A 20,092-nucleotide genomic window follows, 5' to 3' on the forward strand; every position below is an offset into this window, starting at 1 on the left:
TTTGATAAGTTTGGTATGCTGGTCTTCTTCATAAGCTTTCTTCTTACGGTGTATCAGGTAACATCTTTAAGATTATTGAATCCTATCTTCCCATTCGTAGTATAAAAGTTATTCTTGATCGACAGCACTCTTCTTCATATCCTGTAACTTCAGGGGTCCTTCAAGGTTCTATCCTTGGCCCTATACTCTTTTTAATTTACATTATTGATTTTCCAAAAATCTTCACATCTAAGATGGCATTGTTCGCTGATGATCCTACCATTTATTCTTGTCTTGATAAGTAGCCAACACTCTCTGATTGTTGGAGGGGCCATTTGAGCTTGAAAAGGATCTCACTTCTGCTACAGCATGGAGCTCACAGTGGCTGGTGAACTTTAATTTGGATAAAACCCAATTTTTTCAGCTGATTGTTATCGCAATCATCTAGATCTTTCTATATTTATGAACGGTAATGTACTTGATGAGTCATCTCCCCTTCATCTTCAAGGATTAACTCTTCCTTCGTGACATTTTCTTACTTTGATTCTATTCTTTATCTCTATAAATCTAAAACCTGTCCTTGTATAGAATACTGTTGCCCTTATCTGGGGCGGATCTTCCAATGATGCCATTTCTCTTTTAGACAAGATAAAAGAGTGTAGGGATGCAGGCGAAACCAATGTTATTAATTAATTTTGTAGATGCAGGGAGACCAATGTTGATAACTAATTTTTTGTTTTACATGGTGTTTATTCAATAAAAACTCATCAGAAATCTGATAATTTTCTTTAAAAAAAAAAGATTTTTTTGAATCGTCTTTTAGAAGACAATAAGAGGTTACAATTTACATCATATTCAAGAGTATTTTTGTTAAGTAACTACCTATAGGCTTTTTTTAATTTATAAATTTGTTACATTAGTTCTGATTGAAATAAAGATCATTAAATAAAAAATAAAAATTGAATTATTACTTTTTGCAATTTAATTTTATAACTTAAAATTGTTTCCTTTTGTGGCAACTATTACAGAAAAAAAAAATTGTGATATGCTAAATTAAAAAAAAAATCTTGTTTTAACTGCAAATAAAAAACAAAACAACAACAATAAAAAACAATAAAATTTACACACACACAGACAAATATCTTATAACCTTTCATTATCTGTTTCTTGACACTTTAATTTCAAATTATTCCTCAGGTCTCCAAGATATCTGTTTAATAGCGTAGAAGCAGTTTTAAGACTAAATATTATTAGTATATTTAAATATTAAACTTTTTATGTGTAATGTTTAATTTTAAAGTTTCAATAACATTTCAAAACAAAACAAACAAAAGGTGAAAAAAAAAAAAGTGTTAAGTTACTTAATCAATTAAATGATTACCATATATATATATATATATATATATATATATATATATATATATATATATATATATATATATATATATATATATATATATATATATATATATATATATATATACAGCCCTCAGAATTAGTGTTGAAATGCCGAGCTAACTGACAACTTAGAAGCGTTTGAGATCAGCAAAAAATCACTATGCTCCTTTCTTTGGTTTATGGTAAAACCTTTCAGTCAAATTCTTTTTAATGACCTCTAAAAAAATAAGATTGGCAAATTATTGCAGACCTCATTCTTTCTAATATTGAAGGCTGTGTGTGTGTATATATATATATATATATATATATATACATATATATATATATATATATATATATATATATATATATATATATATATATATATATATATATATATATATATATATATACATATATATATATATATATATATATATATATATATATATATATATATATATATATTTATATATATATATATATATCACAAACAATTCATACCAAAGGATATAATTTCCAAATATCATTTTTGCGCTCTTATTCTAAAAACATGCACTTTAATTTTTCAGAAAAAAAACAATAAATAATGAATGAAAAGATTGCTGCCTCATGCCAAACTTTCAGTTGTAGCAGCACTCCTACCTGCAGCAGGAGTTATAATTTTAGCACATGGCTTTTTCAGAAAAAGTAACAAACACACATTTATAGTTTTTTTTAACGCATTTTTATCATCATTTAAAATATCAATAATGACTAAATAACTTTTGACATTCATAAATTAATCTTTGTCTCAGAAAATGTTTTTTTTTTTAAAGGATAATAAAATTTTTTTTTTAAAAAGTGAGTAGTAATTTCAGAAGCTTACTTACAACATTTTGAATATAATGCAATTCAACAAACATTAACCATTAATATTGCAAGCATTTATAACTTTGATAAAGCAGAATCTTTTTTGACAATTTTAAATTCTCAAGACAAGGCTATTCAATACAAATGCAAATTCCAAAATAATCAAGATCAACTTAATTTTTTCTGTGGGTTTCTAAATTAAGTCTTATTTTTAAATGTGAGTTTTGCAAAATTATCATAAAAACAGTTTTCATTTGGAAGATCTTTACTTAACCTGTTATGCCAAAATAATTCAAAGCTACTTTCAAACAGTTACCCAGGAGTTTACCTAATTGAATGTACATGTGTTGCTTATAATGTAGGTGAAACTAGAAAAAAGAAAACAACACAAATAGCTGAACATCAAAAAAATGTGTCTAAAGCAAACTGAAAATTATTAAACATGCACAACACTGCAAAGGTAAAATTAATTAGAATAATCCTAAACAGTTTCAGTCATCCTAAATAATTATATTAGGAAAATCCATAAGGCTATTGAAATAGACATATTGCAACATTTCTACCCAAAAAATAATAATCTTAACCAAGATAATGGGATCCTATTGATGACTGACCATTAGAAATTCTTTTTTTTTAAATATAAAACTTTCATAATATTATGCAGCAATGACGTCATTATTAAGGACCAGCAAAATTGACTTTGAATAATCATTTTTTATAGACCAAAATTATTATTTTTTTAATAGTAAGTTATATTTCAAAACATGAAGAAAAACAAAACATTTTGTGTCTAAAAAGAAAACTTAAAAATGCAGCAATAGCAAGAAATCAATTTATGCAATTTTTACATCTAATAACGTTTTTAAAAAAACATTGATGGGTTATTCCATATCAAATCACCTAAAGGTTCCCAGGGTATCATCTCAGATTTGCTTTAAACTTTGACCACACACAAATCTTATGAAAAAAATACAATCCAGAAAATTTCAGCTTGATTGACCAATTTGTTCAAAAGTTATGATTGAATTAAAAATGACCAAAATTCAAAAAATTTGTGTATCAGGAGCTTACAGTAGTTTTTTTTCGATTTTTGACAAATCATAACTTTTTAAATAAAGATGGTGATCACCTGAAACTTTGTAGGGTAATAGTTTTTCACCCAAATAATCCATTATTGCAGTTGTTTTTGATTGATTTTTTACAGTTTTTGAGTTATTGTACCTTAAAGTTGCTAAATACTGCAACATTATAAATATTTTTTCGAACTTTAACGTGTTACAGTTTAATACTTACTTACAGAAAGTGGATTTTTTGTTACCTTTGTGTACTTAGGGTCACCACTTGTTAGAATAATCAAAATTATTCATTAAAAATTAATTTAGCACATGCAGCAGCCTATTAAAAAATCACTTTTTTTTTAAATTATGATAAATTACATGGACTTTGCTGGCATAGAAAGTAGCATAAACTGTTGAAATAAATTATGCAACTTTTTAATGTTGAGGTTCTATATATGGACAATCACCAAAATAAATTTAAAGACTCTATCTTAAGACATGATTGAAGCCTTTTGAGAGTGATGATATTTTCAAAAGGAGAATGTTATTAGACTATGAGCTAGCCTTAGGTCATAGTCTAAAAATTAGTCATAGGGATGACAGTAGTATATTTATTATTTATCCTTGAATGAATGTATTCAGTTTTCTTTTTAATGACATATTGTCTTAATTTGTACTAATAATAATGACATAATCAGTGTAATAAGCAGTGTCTGATACTTGTTAGTTTCTTTGAGATTTAATATGTTTGTCTTTTTTAAAGTTTTTAGATTAGTAATAAAAATAAAAAAATAGTAAAAAATGACAGAGAAATGTTGTGTGGGGAAAGTTTTAAATGAAGACTGCGACAAAACATATTATTGTAGAATGATTGGAAGAATAAAACTAAAAGATATTGTGAACACAGATGTTAAAGTTTTAATTCAAAGAATTGGACACACTTTTGAACTAAATGAGGAGATATGTTTTCACCATGAAAAAGCCTATATTTCTAGATATGAAGCGCTTCAAAAATACTGCTGTGATCCGTTTAAAGTCCACAAGAAAAAAATTATTAAGGGATTGAGTAAAGTCGATATTTTAACAGCAAGTCAACTTAAGATCAAACCCGGTCAAAAACTTTGCACTAACTGTTTGAATGAATTCAAACTTGAACAAATTACAGGAAAATTTAGTCAAGAAGATGAGGACAAAGATGTTGATGATGAGGAGTTTAGTTCTACAGATCTAAAAAAGACTTTACTGGAAATATCTCCTCTAAAAAATGTAAGTAAACGTGACAAATTAGAATATGGAAAGCAAAAAGTTAAAAAACTGGAAACAACTATGACAAACATAGTAGCATCAGCATTGGATATAGACCCAAAAGAAATAATATCTGAGAAAAAGCAAAAGTGCATTAACTGTAATGATTTAGACAAACTTTTAGATGCAATAAAGAAAAAAGTAAAAATCAGTTTGAATGAAGAAAAAGTTTAGTTACTAACATTAACTCCTGATAGTTGGTCAATTAATAAAACTTGCAATGCATTTTTTAGTTTCAGACCATCTTGTTAAGAAAGCCAGAAAGCTGAAAAATGAAAAGGGAATACTTGCTAAACCTGAGGCTAAAAAAAGGCATCCTTTGGAGGATATTGTTTAGCAGAGAGTCATTGAAATATATGAATCTGAAAAATACACTAGACAATGTCCAGGAAAGAAAGACTTCGTTTCTGTGCGTATAAATAATGTTAAAGTTCATAAACAAAAACGCTCAATATTAGTTTGTTTAAAAGAACTTCATCTGGAATTTAAGAAGTTATACCCTTAACACAAAGTTGAATTCAGCAAGTTCTGTGAACTAAGGCCAAAGTGGTGCCTTACTGTTGATAGTAGTGGAAGCTACTCAGTTTGTGTATGTTCTTACCATCAAAATGCTAAGTTGATGTGCTCTGCTCTTCCTAACAGCCATTTAATATATTACAAAGATTCAATGAAAGTATGTGTTTGTAATATAGATAGTCAAAACTGCATGTTTCATCTATGTTCCAACTGCCCTGGTAAAATAAATTTGAAGATTTACTTGGAAAATGTGTTTGAAAAGAATAATTTTGATTTTCATGATCAGATCACATATAAACAATGGGTGTCAACTGACCGAACTGCACTTATTACAGTCCAAACAAGCATTAGTGAATTTATTAAAACTTTAAGTGAAACTTTGTATGACCTTTGTCACCACCACTTTATCAAAGAAGCACAGTCTTCCTACTTATCAGAGGCAAAACAAACATTAGACCAATATACCTGCATTATTCTGATGGATTTTGCAGAAAACTATAGCTTTCTTGTACAAGATGCTATACAAGGGTTTTACTGGCAAGCTGATCACGCTACCTTACACCTATTTGCTGTTTATTACAAAGATGAAAAAGATCACCTTAAATGTGAATGTTATTGTTTAATTTCTGACCATCTGTGTCATGACCAATCAGCAGTCCATTGTTTTCTCACAAAGTTGCTCCCTATGGTCAAAATCAAATTACCCACAGTGAATAAAGTTAAATACTTCGGTGATGGTGCTGCGACACAGTATAAAAACTACAAATGTCTAATAAACTTAGTTTATCACATTGTAGATCACCAAATAAATGCTGAGCATCACTTCTTTGCTACGTCACATGGCAAAAGTCCATGTGATGGAATAGGAGGTACTATAAAAAGAGAAGCAGCAAAAGCTAGTCTACGAGCAGCAATTACAAATTAGATTCTCACACCACAAGATCTGTTTACATGGACTCAAAAAAATATCAAAGGTGTTAACATATTTTATCTTTCAAGTGATGATATCAATAACCACGAAACAACTTTTAACCTTCAGAAACAATATGAAGGGATGCGCACAGTTCCAAGAACAAGAAACTATCACTGTATTGTACCAGATGGAGAGAAATTGTTTTTACGAAGAATCCCTAGTAATACTGTCTATGATACTCATGTGTTAAATGATGTTAATTTGATTTTAAAAAATCCTTTAAATTTTCAACCCGGTAAATATATTGCATACTTTTACGATGAAGAATGGTACATAGGGCTTGTGGTTGATATTTGTAATGAAAACCAAGATGTTAATGTGAAGTTTATGCAAAGAAACAAATTAAATTTAAAATGAACAAACGATGCACGATCAAGTCAATGTTGGGTTCCATTTGACAAGATAATATGTCAAATAAGTGTTCCATTGATTAAAAGTATAAGTGCTCTTGACTATATTCTTGCTAGTAATGACTATGACAGTATTATGAGTTATATAAATCAGAGATAAGCTAATTAGTTTCATGTATACATACTTTTTCTTTTAACTGATTATCTTACTCTTTGAATGCACTTTTTTACAGTATAGTTTGCATAAAATTTGAGGTATAAATTTTGTATGTGGTAAGTGGTATTTTTTTGTTCTCTTTTAAAAATATCATCACTCTCAAAAGGCTTCAATCATGTCATAAGATAGAGTATAGGTCTTCAAATTTATTTTGGTGATTGTCCATATAAAGAACCTCAACATTAAAAAGTTGCATAATTTATTTCAACAGTTTATGCTACTTTCTATGCCAGCAAAGTCCATGTAATTTATCATAATTTAAAAAAAAAGTGATTTTTTAATAGGCTGCTGCATGTGCTAAATTAATTTTTAATAAATAATTTTGATTATTCTAACAAGTGGTGACCCTAAGTACACAAAGGTAACAAAAAAATCCACTTTCTGTAAGTAAGTATTAAACTGTAACACGTTAAAGTTCGAAAAAATATTTATGTTGCAATATTTAGCAACTTTAAGGTACAATAACTCAAAAACTGTAAAAAAATCAATCAAAAACAACTACAATAATGGATTATTTGAGTGAAAAACTATTATCCTACAAAGTTTCAGGTGATCACCATCTTTGTTTAAAAAGTTATGGTTTGTCAAAAATCGAAAAAAAACTACTGTAAGCTCCTAATACACAAATTTTTCGAATTTTGGTCATTTTTAATTCAATCATAACTTTTGAACAAATTGGTCAACAAGCTGAAATTTTCTGGATTGTATTTTTTTATAAGAATTGTGTGTGGTCAAAGTTTAAAGCAAATCTGAGATGGTACCCTGGGGAACTTTCAAAAAACTAGGTGATTTGATATGAAATAACCCTGACAAAAGTACAAAAGCAACTTTCATTTAAAAAATTTTAACATCAATTTTATAAAGGAAAAAGTCCATGAAGAATATTGAGCTAAATACTCACCTGTTTTTACCTTAAGGATTTTTTGAAAGCAATGAATAAGATTTAATGAGATATAAATAAACAAGATTTTGTGCTTAAAGAAGACTTTTTAGTTGATGATTGGGTAAGACACATTTGTTTATAATATATCATAATTTAGATAAAAGTTAACAACTTTTGAATTTAACTGAAAGAAAAATGAATTTTTGCAATTTTGTTACTGAATTTAACTGAAAGCCAAATTTATATTTCAAATTTAGTAGTCAAAGACTAAGTTAACTTCACAATCGAAATTTTAACAAATATTTACAGAATTTTTCATAGCTCAATAAATTATGCTATGTATATATTCTTGTAACATTAACATTACAAGCATATGCTTTTTGTATTAAATAAGCAATTTTTTAAATAAATAAACAGATAGCTCGTGCAAAAACTGAAAGCTCTTGTAAAAATCTGTTTAGAGGAGCAGCTCAAATGGCTTGCCATGTTTGTTTTAGGAGAGCTTTTTTCCTGCTTTTGCACTTATTTAATCCTGCCGAGGCCTGTTATGCTACCATATATTATAAAAAGATAGGATTTTTAGCAAAACCTTCAAAAAACTTTATTTCACTTTATTTTAGCTACTTAAAGGGCAACTGGACATAAATCTAAACTCGTAATGTAATATTTAAATTGGCATCTTTTATTGTTTACCTTTCTGTAATTTCTTGATTTTGCTTAAATTGCGAGTGTAGAACTTTAATATCACTGTTGTATTTATCAATCTCCTCTTCAAGTTTTTCATTTTCAGCTGATTTATTGCGTAAGTTATTTTGCATATCTAAATAAAAACAATGTAAATAAAGAAAAGAAAATAGAAAACTTATGCAAATGTTCAAACTACTAAATGGATCACAATATACCTTCAAGAATTGCAATCTCTTCTTGTGTCTGGATAATTATTTTCTCATTCTCAAATTCTAATATAAATAAAGTTTAACATTTTATTAAAGTTTGAACTAATATATAATTTTTAAACAAAAATACCCCAATAGATTACAATTTAAAAATTTTTTTTAAATCTAAAGTGTTAAATTTTAGTTAATACATATAAAATACATTTAAAAATAAAAAGCTTGTACAAATTTTAGCTGTACAAATAGAAAAACAAAATGAATTCTTTCAGGATCTTAATTGAGTTTGTCAGCTGTCTTTGAACTGCTTCTTTGTAAAATAACAGCATTTAATAAAAAATCATCAGTTTTATAGGCGATTTTGTTTTGTTTAACGATACTAAAGAACCCAAAACTTAGTTCCAATAAAAATTTTATTAGCAAGAAGTTAGTAAAAAATGCTGACCTCAATATTTGCAACAAAAAAAAATTACCTTTAGTATTTAATAATGTAAATAATTCTTTTTTTTTTTTTTTTTTTTTAACGAGATTAAAGCCAACCACTATTTAAGTTGGCAGTTACTAAGTAGAGAAGAGAGTTAACAAGTTTAAAGTTAACAAGGGAAAAGTAATACTTATATTTGAGAACTATATGAACAATATGAGAACATTAGACTTTTGTGATAATAATTTGAAAATAATGGACCTAGTTATCAGTCAATGACAAAAACCGAATTTGAGGACTGTCAAAAAAATAAAACACAGAAAATATAATAATAGAGTGAATTTGGTGTATAAGTCACAAAGTGGACTATTTAGGTAAATGATTGAGATAGACAAAAGCCTTAAGCTTAGTGCCAACAGAGTCGTGGTACTAAAATCAAGTTGTTCAATATGATAAACATTAATCTTCATTTAATCAATATTGGAAATGGATAATAACAATATATATATATATATATATATATATATATATATATATATATATATATATATACATATATACATATATATATATATATATATATATATATATATATATATATAAATATATATATATATATATAAATATATATGTATAAACATATAAATATATATATATATATATATATATATATAATATATATATATATATATATATATATATATATATATATATATATATTCGTGTTTTGGAGATATATATATATATATATATATATATATATATTCGTGTTTTGGAGTTATAGAGTTGGGAGAGGGTGATAACCGCAAGTAGCCTCCACATCTGTTGTGGCCCTCTCGGCTTTGGGGAGGTGAATTATTAAAAAAAGAAAAAAGAAAAAAAGAATATATATATATATATATATATATATATATATATATATAGGTTGGCCAGGAAGCCGTGCAATTTCCAGCTTTTATATGACCACGCAAATAATATTTTGATTTGATGATTTGACCACGGCTTTTAACAAATGCGCTGAAAAAAATTGTTTTTAATTATATTGAAAATAAATAACTTAGACACTTTTATCTTTACTAATGTTTTAATAATAGCAAAATGCTTTTAAATAAAGTAGCTAATTATTTTAATTAAAGTATTATTAAAAGTTGTATAAATTTTTATTTAAATTATTTAACTATATAAGATTTTTTTAAAACTAAAATAAAAAACTTATAAAAAAATGTATATATATATATATATATATATATATATATATATATATATATATATATATATATATATATATATATATATAGTGCGGTAGTAGTTTAGTGGTAAAGCACTTGGTTCATAAGCGAGAGGTTCCAAGTTTGATCCCCACCACGTCCCTGGTAGTACCGCGTTCAACTTGTTTCTCCGTGCAGCAGCCTTGTTTGTCAAGGTTCGTGTTTCTGAGTTATAGAGTTGAGAGAGGGTTATAACCACTATTAAGTAGCCTCCTCACCTGTAGTGGCCTTCTCGGCCTTGAGGAGGTGAATAATAAAAAAATAAAAAATAAAAATATATATATATTTATTGATATATGTATATATATATATTTATGCAAGTAAATAAAAAAAATTACATCAACATTTTAAATAAACAACTTATTTATTTTTCTTTTATTTATGTTACAGCGAAGAATTGTTAAGGATCTTTTTATTTAACTTTCTTCATAGTTAGGTTAAAATAATTTTTTCTCTGTGCAGCGGCCTTGGTTGTCAAGGTTCGTGTTTCGAAGTTATATAGTTGAGAGAGGGTTATAACCATAATTAAGTAGCCTCCTCATCTGTAGTGGTATTTTCAGCCTTGGGGAGGTGAATTTACTTAAAAAAACAAAATAATGATAAATTAGATGCCAAGCCCGAGCCACTTTACCATTGTTGTAAGGTTAAATTTCTTTCTTTTTTCTACAAATAAAATCATGGTCAATGCTCAAACAAGCTATCATCTCCATTATGATAAACCAAAACTCATTCTTGTTTCTTATTCAACAAGTTGCATTCTTTTACTTTATCTGTCCCTTCATGCTATAAAAAATTTTATTAATCCAGTTTTTTTCTTTGCACTCAAAAACACCTTATAACTATTAGTTATCTTCATGTTTTTCTTTTATATACAACCTACAACTTTTCAAGTCTTCAATTAACCATTTCCTAGTATTTTTACTTATTCTCTATTAAAGTAACTCATAACTTAATAGTGGTTGCTTGCAATCTTGTTGGAAGTAAATTAGAGTTTGAAAATATATAAATATATGCCAGTATTTAATAAATAGTAAATATAAGAATAAATTATAATATAAAAAGTAGTATAATTTTTTTTCTAGCCCTGCCTAAACTATAAGATAGCCCGGCTAAACTATAAGATTTAGCAGGGGTTTTTAACCCCTGCTAAATCTTATAGTTTAGCCGGGGTCGGGTTTGAAAAAATTCTCATTTTTAGCCGGGGTTAGGGTCCCGGTCACTTACTATATATAATGCTGTATTACTTAATTAGGGTATTATATTAAAAAAACATATTGCCCAAGTTTATCAAAGTATAAAAGTTAATGCATTTAATTTTCGTAACAGTAATAGAAATTGACTAGAACCTTGGCTCAAATCAAATCTGGGTTTTTCAACAACCCTGACTTTACCCCAGCCCAGGTTACTTATTAAATAATTTGGCACAGCTATTTCCCAACTTTGTATCAAAAATGTTGTTGAACTAAAACTAAAACTAAAAGTTGCTTTAAATTTGATCTAAATATGTTTAAATTTGACGCAAATTTTATTAAGAAAAAGTGCATAAAGTTTTAGTTAAAATTAATCTTAGACTGCAAGCTTTCTTTGTAGTGTTTAGGCTTTAGTTGTTAATTTGTTAATGAGCTTAAAAAACATCTGTCAACATACAAACTACTAAAAAATACATTCCACACAACGTATATATAAAAATGTCAGTTTATTAAATTTTGTTTTTTGTAAAAAAACGTTTTAGAAAAAACAAAATTTAATAAACTGACAATAAATTTAAAAACAAGGGTCTTGGTGGGTTTTTTTTTTTTTTTAAAATAATTAGTATTTTTCTTATTTAAATTTCAAGTCTTAATTTTGGACTAGTTTTGTAAGGTTGTTAATTTCAAACATTTTTTAAAAAGCGCAATTGTTTTAGGAAGCCAATAAGTTTTCTCTAAATCATTTAAATTTAAATTTTGCAAATTGTTTGTATTTAAAAGTTGGTTTTAAAATTAAATATAAAGTATTTAAAAGTTGGTTCAAAAATAAAAATAGTATGGTTTAATATCAAAGATAAATACTTATGATTATTATGTTCAGAGTAATGTTTTTACCTGTTTAATATTACATAAATTTTGTTTTGCAACTTCTGAAGTAGATTAAAATATAAATTTTTAGGCTTTTTTAGTGCTTTGGCCTCCCACTAAAAAGTTACGCTATGGTCTATGACTCTAGGTGTTATACTTTATAGTTTACATATATTATTAGTCTACGAATATTCACTATGAAAAGTGAAAAAAAATATTGTGGTGGCCCATGTGAATTGTCAGTGACAGATTCAAGCGCTTTTTTTTAATTTTCATCTATTACTATATTATTCATGTAAATCCGAATGCAGATATTGTATTAGTGACTCAGCAAATTAGCAATAATATAAAATCAATTTGGGATACAGTAAACCCAAAGTTACCTCTTTTAACTAACAAATTTAATAATAGGAAAGTTATAGATTCTCAGACTTGTTAATTGCAAGCATGGAAAAGCAAGCGCTTAAAGAAATCTTGATGCAAACTTGGACAAACTTTTTGATATTTCTGCATGTTCCTGTTCATTAGACATGTTTCCCTGTAGTGACAGAAAAGTTTCTTGTAATAAAGAAAATTGCATTGAAGAACATATTATATGCCTTTGCTCTCAATAGCCCCAGTATAAAAGATATTTTGATTGACAAATGCAAATTAGATAAGGGCCAAGTCAAATGTTAAAATTGTTATTAAAGATGTGGACTCAGAATAAAAAAAAACAACATTAATTTGTCTTGGGGTTGATGGCAAGCACGGTCAGATAAATAAAACAAGTAAAATAATAAACTCACCTCAAAGAGAAGAACTAAAATAATGAATTGAAGCAGAACATCACCTCACATTTACTTGAATATGAAAAATCAAGTGGAAATTATTTGACTCATAGGATGATTCCTGTTACTGGAGCTACAGGCTTAGTTCTTGCTACCGAAACGTTTGGTGTTTAACAAGAACATAACAGTATGGAAAGTTTACAAACTGTTCCTCTTGATAATACTGCTACCAATAGTGGTGGCTTAGTGGTAAAACTAGAAGTTTTTAAAAAGAAAACTACACCTAATTAGATGCACATTACATCAAAACGAACTTCTTGGAACTTTGAGCAAGTGGTAAAACTAGTGTTGGAAGCATCCCAATATGTTTATGGGTTCGAGAATCAATACAGCTGCATTTTAATCAAATTACTAAGCGTAAACCATATATTTCAAAATAACATTATATCCATTCTTATGATACTTTTTAATTGAAAATCTTTTTCTAAAAATTTATACCCCTGTTCAAAATGTTTTAAATTGTGAAGTTAATGTTTTATATAAGTTTTGTAATTTTATCCTTTAATCCCAAATATTTAACAACTAGTAATAAATTTAGGCTTTGCTAATAAGCAGCTTATAAACATGAGTTCTGTTTGTCATATTGGAATGGAAGATGTTTTAAACTGATAGTTTAATAGATGTTTTACTATTACTATTATAGAGACAATTAAAGAAGAGACTGCAAAACCACAACAGCACTATATCGATAGTTAATCAGTATGTTCATTGATGGAAGCAAAGAAGGTAACCTAATGTAACATTTTGTCATATCTACCAAAATAAGATCAGACTTGGTTATGATCAAAAATGGTTGAAATGCTGATATTACACTGTATTAATAAATATTTTTATAATATCTCTTGTTTCAGATTACAAAACAACTATTTACATTAATAAAACATTTTTTATAAATTGGAGTATAGAAATATCCTTTTTTGGATAGTATAATTAGCAGTGCAGCTGCTCAATTGGTCTCTGGTACTTTTGGTTATATCAGGAGACCAGAGGTAGTAGAGCCATACTTAAATTTATTTTAATAGTTTATTGACTATTACTAATTTTTATTTTAGATTTTATTTTTTGGTGGAGGTTAGTGGGTGGAGGGGTAGATGTCACACCCCTAAGTCAGTGTATGCACCTCTGTCTAATATATGTTGTAATTTAGTAAAATTTAATTTTTAATATTCATATTAGTTACACTTGTTTTAAATTTAAAAAAAAGTATTTATAACAATTAAATACTTTTGATACAAGAGTGTGTTAAACCCTAACCACCACACCCATCCTTAACTCTAAGATAGACTTCTTATATTTACTGGTGATCTAGAATAAAATAAAAACAACTTTTTTTATATAAAAATTATAAATGTAGTATAAAGAAAATAATTTTGGAAAAAAATATGGTAAAAATGGTGGTTTGGTGCCCCCTTCAGCCCCCTTGATATGGTTGGCGGCTAGAAATCAAAATACATTTGTAGCCCAATCTTACATCTATCTTTTAATACCAATTTATAGGTATTTAGATAAAGATTTACAAAGTTATAACAATTTAAGTCAAGAAAAAGTTTTGACTACTACACAGTTTCATCAACAAATCCATATCAAAAATTTTTTACTTAATTCCACATAACTTTTTGATAATTTTTTCACCTTTAAAGTAATGTAATAAAGACCTTTCTATAGTTATATAATATTCTAGTTTGTAATTGGTTTAAAAATTTCATGTAACACACCTAAAATTATATTTTTATTTTGCGCGATTTGTTTTTGAAAACTTAGATAAAAAAATTTTATTATGCAGATTAAACAATTCTATGTTTTATAATTTGAATTATTATCTAAATGTATACAGATTCTGAAATCATACTTACCAAGGTCTTTAATGACAAACTCCAAAGTACTCATTTCCAAAAAAAATATTTAGCGCCTTAATTAAGTATTTGATTTTTGTGTTTCAAAATAAAAACAAAATATTGTTTATTCGTTAACTAAAATAAAACTAAAGTTGACTTTTTGTTATTGGAATTTTGTTGTTGCGGCTTTAATAGTAATTTTAAAAACTTTAATTAGTTTTAAAACTACTAAAAATTTTGTATTTAACGTATGTAAATACTTTTTAAAATAATTATTATTTTAATACGCATAATAAAATAAGTTACAAATTTCTAGTTTCACTAGAATATGCAATAAATCTTCTTTGCTAAAATAACCGGGAAATTTAAAAAAAAATTTATAAGTACATTAATAAAAAATTTTTTAAGTACATTAATAAAAAAAAAAGTTACACGATTTTTATTTAAAATTGCTTTGTTTTGAAACTTGTTTTTTAATTGATGAATTAAGTTAAATAATGTATACATTTGAATAAATTTGTTATTATTAATACTAAAACTATGACTTTTGCAATTGTTGCTGTTATTATTTTGTTATTGTTATTATTATTGTTATTATTATTATTGTTATTGTTATTATTGTTATTATTAATATTATTATTATTATTGCTGTTATTATTATTGTTGTTGTTGTTGTTGTTTTTGTTGTTATTATTATTGTTTTTGTTGTTGATATAATTGTTGTTATTGTTGTTTTAAAAAATTGTTTCGTTATTAGCCTTATTTATAACGCTTATCTTGTTCAGGTTTTCTAACAATAACTAAGTACAAAATTTATCTAGCTTTAATATTTTTGCATAAATATTTCATGTGTTGTTTTTTATCTAGCTCAATCAAAAAAATGGCTACTACACAGCAAGTTCGAAATCAGAAACAAGGACAGGTTAATTGCTCCTTTAAAAGCTAGTTTCTTATCTATGTTTCACTTTTTTATTTGTATAGTTTCCAATAATTCAAAGAATTATTTTAATTTCAAAGAGTTTTTTAAAAAAAATTTAAATATATTCTTTAAATTTGACTGTAAAAAATAAAGCAGCCTGTCAATATTTAGCTAATTACCTATACTAGGCCCTCATTACTTTTGCTTTACTCAGTGTGATTCTATATGTCCTCCTTTTCATAATTGTAGAGGATGAGTTGTAACAGTCAGAGTTGTTAAACAAAAAAATTATAATTTTAAGATTGGGGAGGAGTAATATTAGTTTGGAAGCACACGAACACTTCAATAGTCTTTCGTTTTAATATTTGAATTTAATAAATCTAAGTTATTTTTTACCTGTTTTCATTTTTGTCATCTGCTTTGCTTTTTTTTTTTTTTTTTGTTACTGATGATTCTAGAATAATTAAACATAATTTTACTAATAAAAAAATCTGGGTGTAGCTTGATTTATATAAATTTTGAACATAAATACTCTAATAAACAGTTTTTATGTGTAAAGAGGAAGTGCGTTTTTTTTTTCCGTTTGTAAGATATATTTAGAGATTTACACTGCTAAAATTATATATTTTTTTATTTCTTTTCACATATTTTTAGGAAGGTTTTGTTGATTGTTATTGAAGGTGAAAGTTTGAAATAAAACTTTTTGGGGTTTGGGAAGTAATAATTAACAAGTAGCAATCAAGGAGAATCTTCAAAATTCTTTTACCCATTTCTTAGATTTAGACAGGAAAGAATAGATTTTTCATTTATCTGAAAATATATTAGTTAGGTATTTCAAAGGTATTGACTCGTTTTTTACCCAACGCAATAATAAAATTATTCACATTGAAAAACATGTTTCTATATATTGTTTCCAATAACCCAATAATATTATTTCCAGTAACCTAATATGATAGAAAATGAAACAATAAGAAAATGACCCTAGATTCTAACTTACTATTCCTGATGATGCAACTATACATTTTTGTCCCATTAAAAATTTATTAGATCTTAATATGCAGGTTGTTTGTTTATTTTTATCTTTACAAAAATATTACTTTTGTAAAATTTTTATAAATTGTCATTTAACTAAAACACATCTTAAAACAGTGATTTGTTCTTAAAATGCTGAAAAGGTTTTGCATGTTCTCAGCTGGCTTTATTAGTTAGTTTTTTCCATTTAAAATCGTGATTGAATTTTCTATCAGAATAATCATAAAAGTACTCAAGACATTTTTTTTTCTGAAATAACCTAACAAAGTTATATTTTTCACAATAGAATTTTTTATTTTGATAAGATCTATTGTCTACTACAATTTTGTTGTTAATATAAAATCATTTCAATTTTTTTGTTTGGTTTACTGAGACCCCTGTGCTATGGCACACCAATGTCTATACCTGATACACAATAATATGCCTACATATTATTGAAAAATAATACTAAAAAATCATCATAAAAAATGGTAGTTAGTGCTAGTTTGGTTTAATTTAGATTTTTTGTTTGTAGGTAAGCCTAACCTTTAAAAGTTTGTTTTATATTTAATAAATATAAAGTTTATAATTTTTTTTTTTTGTATGTTTTTATGTTGTTTAGTGGTCATCAATATTTCCAAATGAACAAGTGACAGGTATTTTCTCTTAATTCAAAAAAGGAAATGGTTTTAACTCTTATTATTCAGTAGTGTTTAGTCTCAGAGTAGAAAAAAAAAAAATTTTTTTTTAGTTTTTTTTAAGTTTCTTGTTTTGTTCATTATTGTATGATTAGCCATTTAATTTACCTTTTCAAATAAGTAGCTATCAAATGTGTATAATATTTCAGTTAGAACATATATAAGAACTTATTTTTCTCAGAACAAAGTTATTTAATGATTTTTTATCAGAATATTGTATCAGTTACTATGTTTTGAATTATAAAAATATTTTCCAATAAAATCAAGGCAAAATTAGTGACTTTTAAAATAAATTATAAAGTAGTCTACTATAGTGCGTTTAGATTAGCATATTCATATAAAAGATATAAATAATAAATAAATATAGTTATAGTTAAACAACAATAATAGTTAAAAAATATAAAACAACTTTCAAATAAAATGTTAAAATACAAAAATTTGTTCTCTTTAAGTGAGTTGAACCCTCAACCTTGCTAGTCGCACCTTAAAATATGTTTAAGTTTATCATCCACGATTGCTTTGGACAAACAAGGTTGATTTTAAACTTATATATAATAAGTTTTATGATCTACAGCTCTACGTTATCAATATATTGGCATAGAGCCATGGATGATAAAACTTATTGTATTTAAGTTTTATCATCCACGACTCTATGCTAATATATTGATGATATGAAAAAGTTAAAAAATTCAAGCATTTTTTGCAAACAAATAGTAGTTTTTTTTGTGGGTTTTTGATTTACTTTTTATTAGATAAATAAAATTAGCTGAGAAAAGTTAATATTATCATAATTAAAGCCACAAAAAAAAAAGTAATTTTAGTTAGGGGTGGGGTATCAATTGAAAGGGGGTTAAATATAGTTTAAATTATTTCTAAAAATTCTTATTTTTATCATAAATTTTTACATTGCAATTTTTTGTTATTCCAAAAAAATATAATATGGCAATTTTTCCTTTTAGAATTTCTTTCCATTCAATTTTTTTTTTTTAATATTTATGGTGCGTTGTTGATCTATGGTGTTTAATGATTTTAATTGCAAACTTAATTTTTTTTGCATAAAATACTTTCAAAATGAAGTTGTGATGATTAATGAGTTTTAGGTTCAATGATAAATGTAATTGGAACTACAAGTAATACCAGTCTTGTCCTTTTGAAATTTAATGCCAGCGCCTGAAAAAGAGCTGACAGGATTGTCAGCTCTTTTTCGGGCGCTGGCATTAAATTTCTTCTTTTTGATTTACATTTTTAAGTTAGCCTCTGTGATTTAAAAAATTCGTTTTTTTTTTCTGCTACTTGAATTAAAATAAAAATAGAAAAAAGAACGCTTTGAATAATTATTATATAAAATAATTTTTTAAAAACTGGTTAAAAAAAACTATTTTTCATAGGAGTTGAACTTATAAACGAAAAAGTTTTTTGTTGAGATTTAAGATGAAACGCTTTTATTTTTTTGGTAAGCACTTTTTTATGCGCTAAAATTTTTGCGGGCGTGTGGGCAAGCGCAAAAAGACTTAAGTGCGAAATTCCTGGCTAATTAGAGAAGACTGCAATACCATATTTACATATTTATTGTGATAATTCTAAAATAACTTTGAATGTATTGGCAAGATAAAAATTGTCTATCTTTGCTGTATACTGGCAACTCTAAATTATATTAAGAAAATTTAGAAAATATCACAGATAGCTTTAGAAATATTTATTTCTAAAGTTATGTTATATTTTCTTATACAGCAAGATCTGGTGACACTACCAATACTATGTTCTCTTGGTTTTTAATGAAACGATAGTTATTCTTAATATATCATTAATCGCAAACCTCAGATAAACACCAGCTAATAAGCACTAATTAATAATAGTTATCACAGCTATATTTAGACTTCTATAATTAAAATCATAGTTTATAAAATTGCAAGAAATAAATTTTTTTGTGAAAATTTCCTTACAATACACTTATCAGTTAAAAAAAAAACTGTAAGAAACATCAGAGTTTCTTTTACAGCAAAATGATAATCAAACAAATGTGTAGTGCCTGAAAACCGCCTTTGCATTCCAGGTGCCTTAAGCAATTGCTTTATGCCACCACACACCACTGACTGTTTAATTTTTTAATTTTATTTTTTTAATTTTAAAAATAAGTTTATTTTTGACTGTAGTTGTAGATCTCTCTAAACATTTTTGTTTTTATTTTTCTAAAGAGAGTTAATAATATTGTATAATAGTTTGTTTTTAACTTAAAAGTTTATATTTTCATTTCAAGAATATAAAATATTTGAAAATATTTTTAGAGACACAATCTACTCTTTTTGTCAAAAAATTGTTGGCTGTTGCTGTAAGTTTTTTTCTAGTTATAAATTTGATACAGATTTAAAACAAAAGATTTTTTTACCAATTTTGTTTTACTTTCTTAGGTTTCAAGTATCAGTTATTTGAGGTGAAACTTAGTTTTTAATATTTTTTACTTACTAAAAGAATTGTATAGTTTAATTTGATCTGGCTTGGTAAAGCATTAGGTAATAAAATTTTTGAAAAATATTTTATTAAGTAGAAAAGAAAGACTTTATTTTAAGAATTATTCAAAAAAAATTTCAAGTTGTTTCTTTGCACAATGACCTTGTTTGTTGAGGTGATTTGTAACAATTAAAAGATT

The 20,092-nt window shown here is 26.1% G+C and overlaps 2 protein-coding genes across 3 annotated transcripts in view; one reads left to right on the forward strand and one right to left on the reverse strand.

Moving 5' to 3' along the window:
* LOC101238518 (uncharacterized) overlaps nt 1–15,087 on the reverse strand; it is a 33,060-nt gene extending 17,973 nt beyond the window's left edge. Inside the window, exons 1-4 of one of the 2 annotated variants that reach the window (XM_065791417.1) lie at nt 14,836–15,087; nt 8,413–8,469; nt 8,204–8,330; nt 1,130–1,219 (exon numbers count right to left, since the gene is read on the reverse strand). In XM_065791417.1, coding sequence (XP_065647489.1) covers nt 1,130–1,219; nt 8,204–8,330; nt 8,413–8,469; nt 14,836–14,869 — 308 coding nt within the window. In that variant the 5' untranslated portion in view covers nt 14,870–15,087. The remainder of the gene's footprint in view (nt 1–1,129; nt 1,220–8,203; nt 8,331–8,412; nt 8,470–14,835) is intronic. The other variant, XM_065791418.1, reaches the window with a different exon arrangement.
* Nucleotides 15,088–15,642: 555 nt separating this feature from the next.
* LOC136071779 (HORMA domain-containing protein 1-like) overlaps nt 15,643–20,092 on the forward strand; it is a 44,203-nt gene continuing 39,753 nt past the window's right edge. The window contains exons 1-4 of the mRNA XM_065789631.1: nt 15,643–15,739; nt 17,370–17,403; nt 19,731–19,774; nt 19,854–19,876. Of these exons, the coding sequence (XP_065645703.1) occupies nt 15,665–15,739; nt 17,370–17,403; nt 19,731–19,774; nt 19,854–19,876 (176 nt within the window). The 5' untranslated portion in view covers nt 15,643–15,664. The remainder of the gene's footprint in view (nt 15,740–17,369; nt 17,404–19,730; nt 19,775–19,853; nt 19,877–20,092) is intronic.

Source organism: Hydra vulgaris, chromosome 02, assembly GCF_038396675.1.
Source record: "Hydra vulgaris chromosome 02, alternate assembly HydraT2T_AEP".
NCBI classification, from domain to species: domain Eukaryota; kingdom Metazoa; phylum Cnidaria; class Hydrozoa; order Anthoathecata; family Hydridae; genus Hydra; species Hydra vulgaris.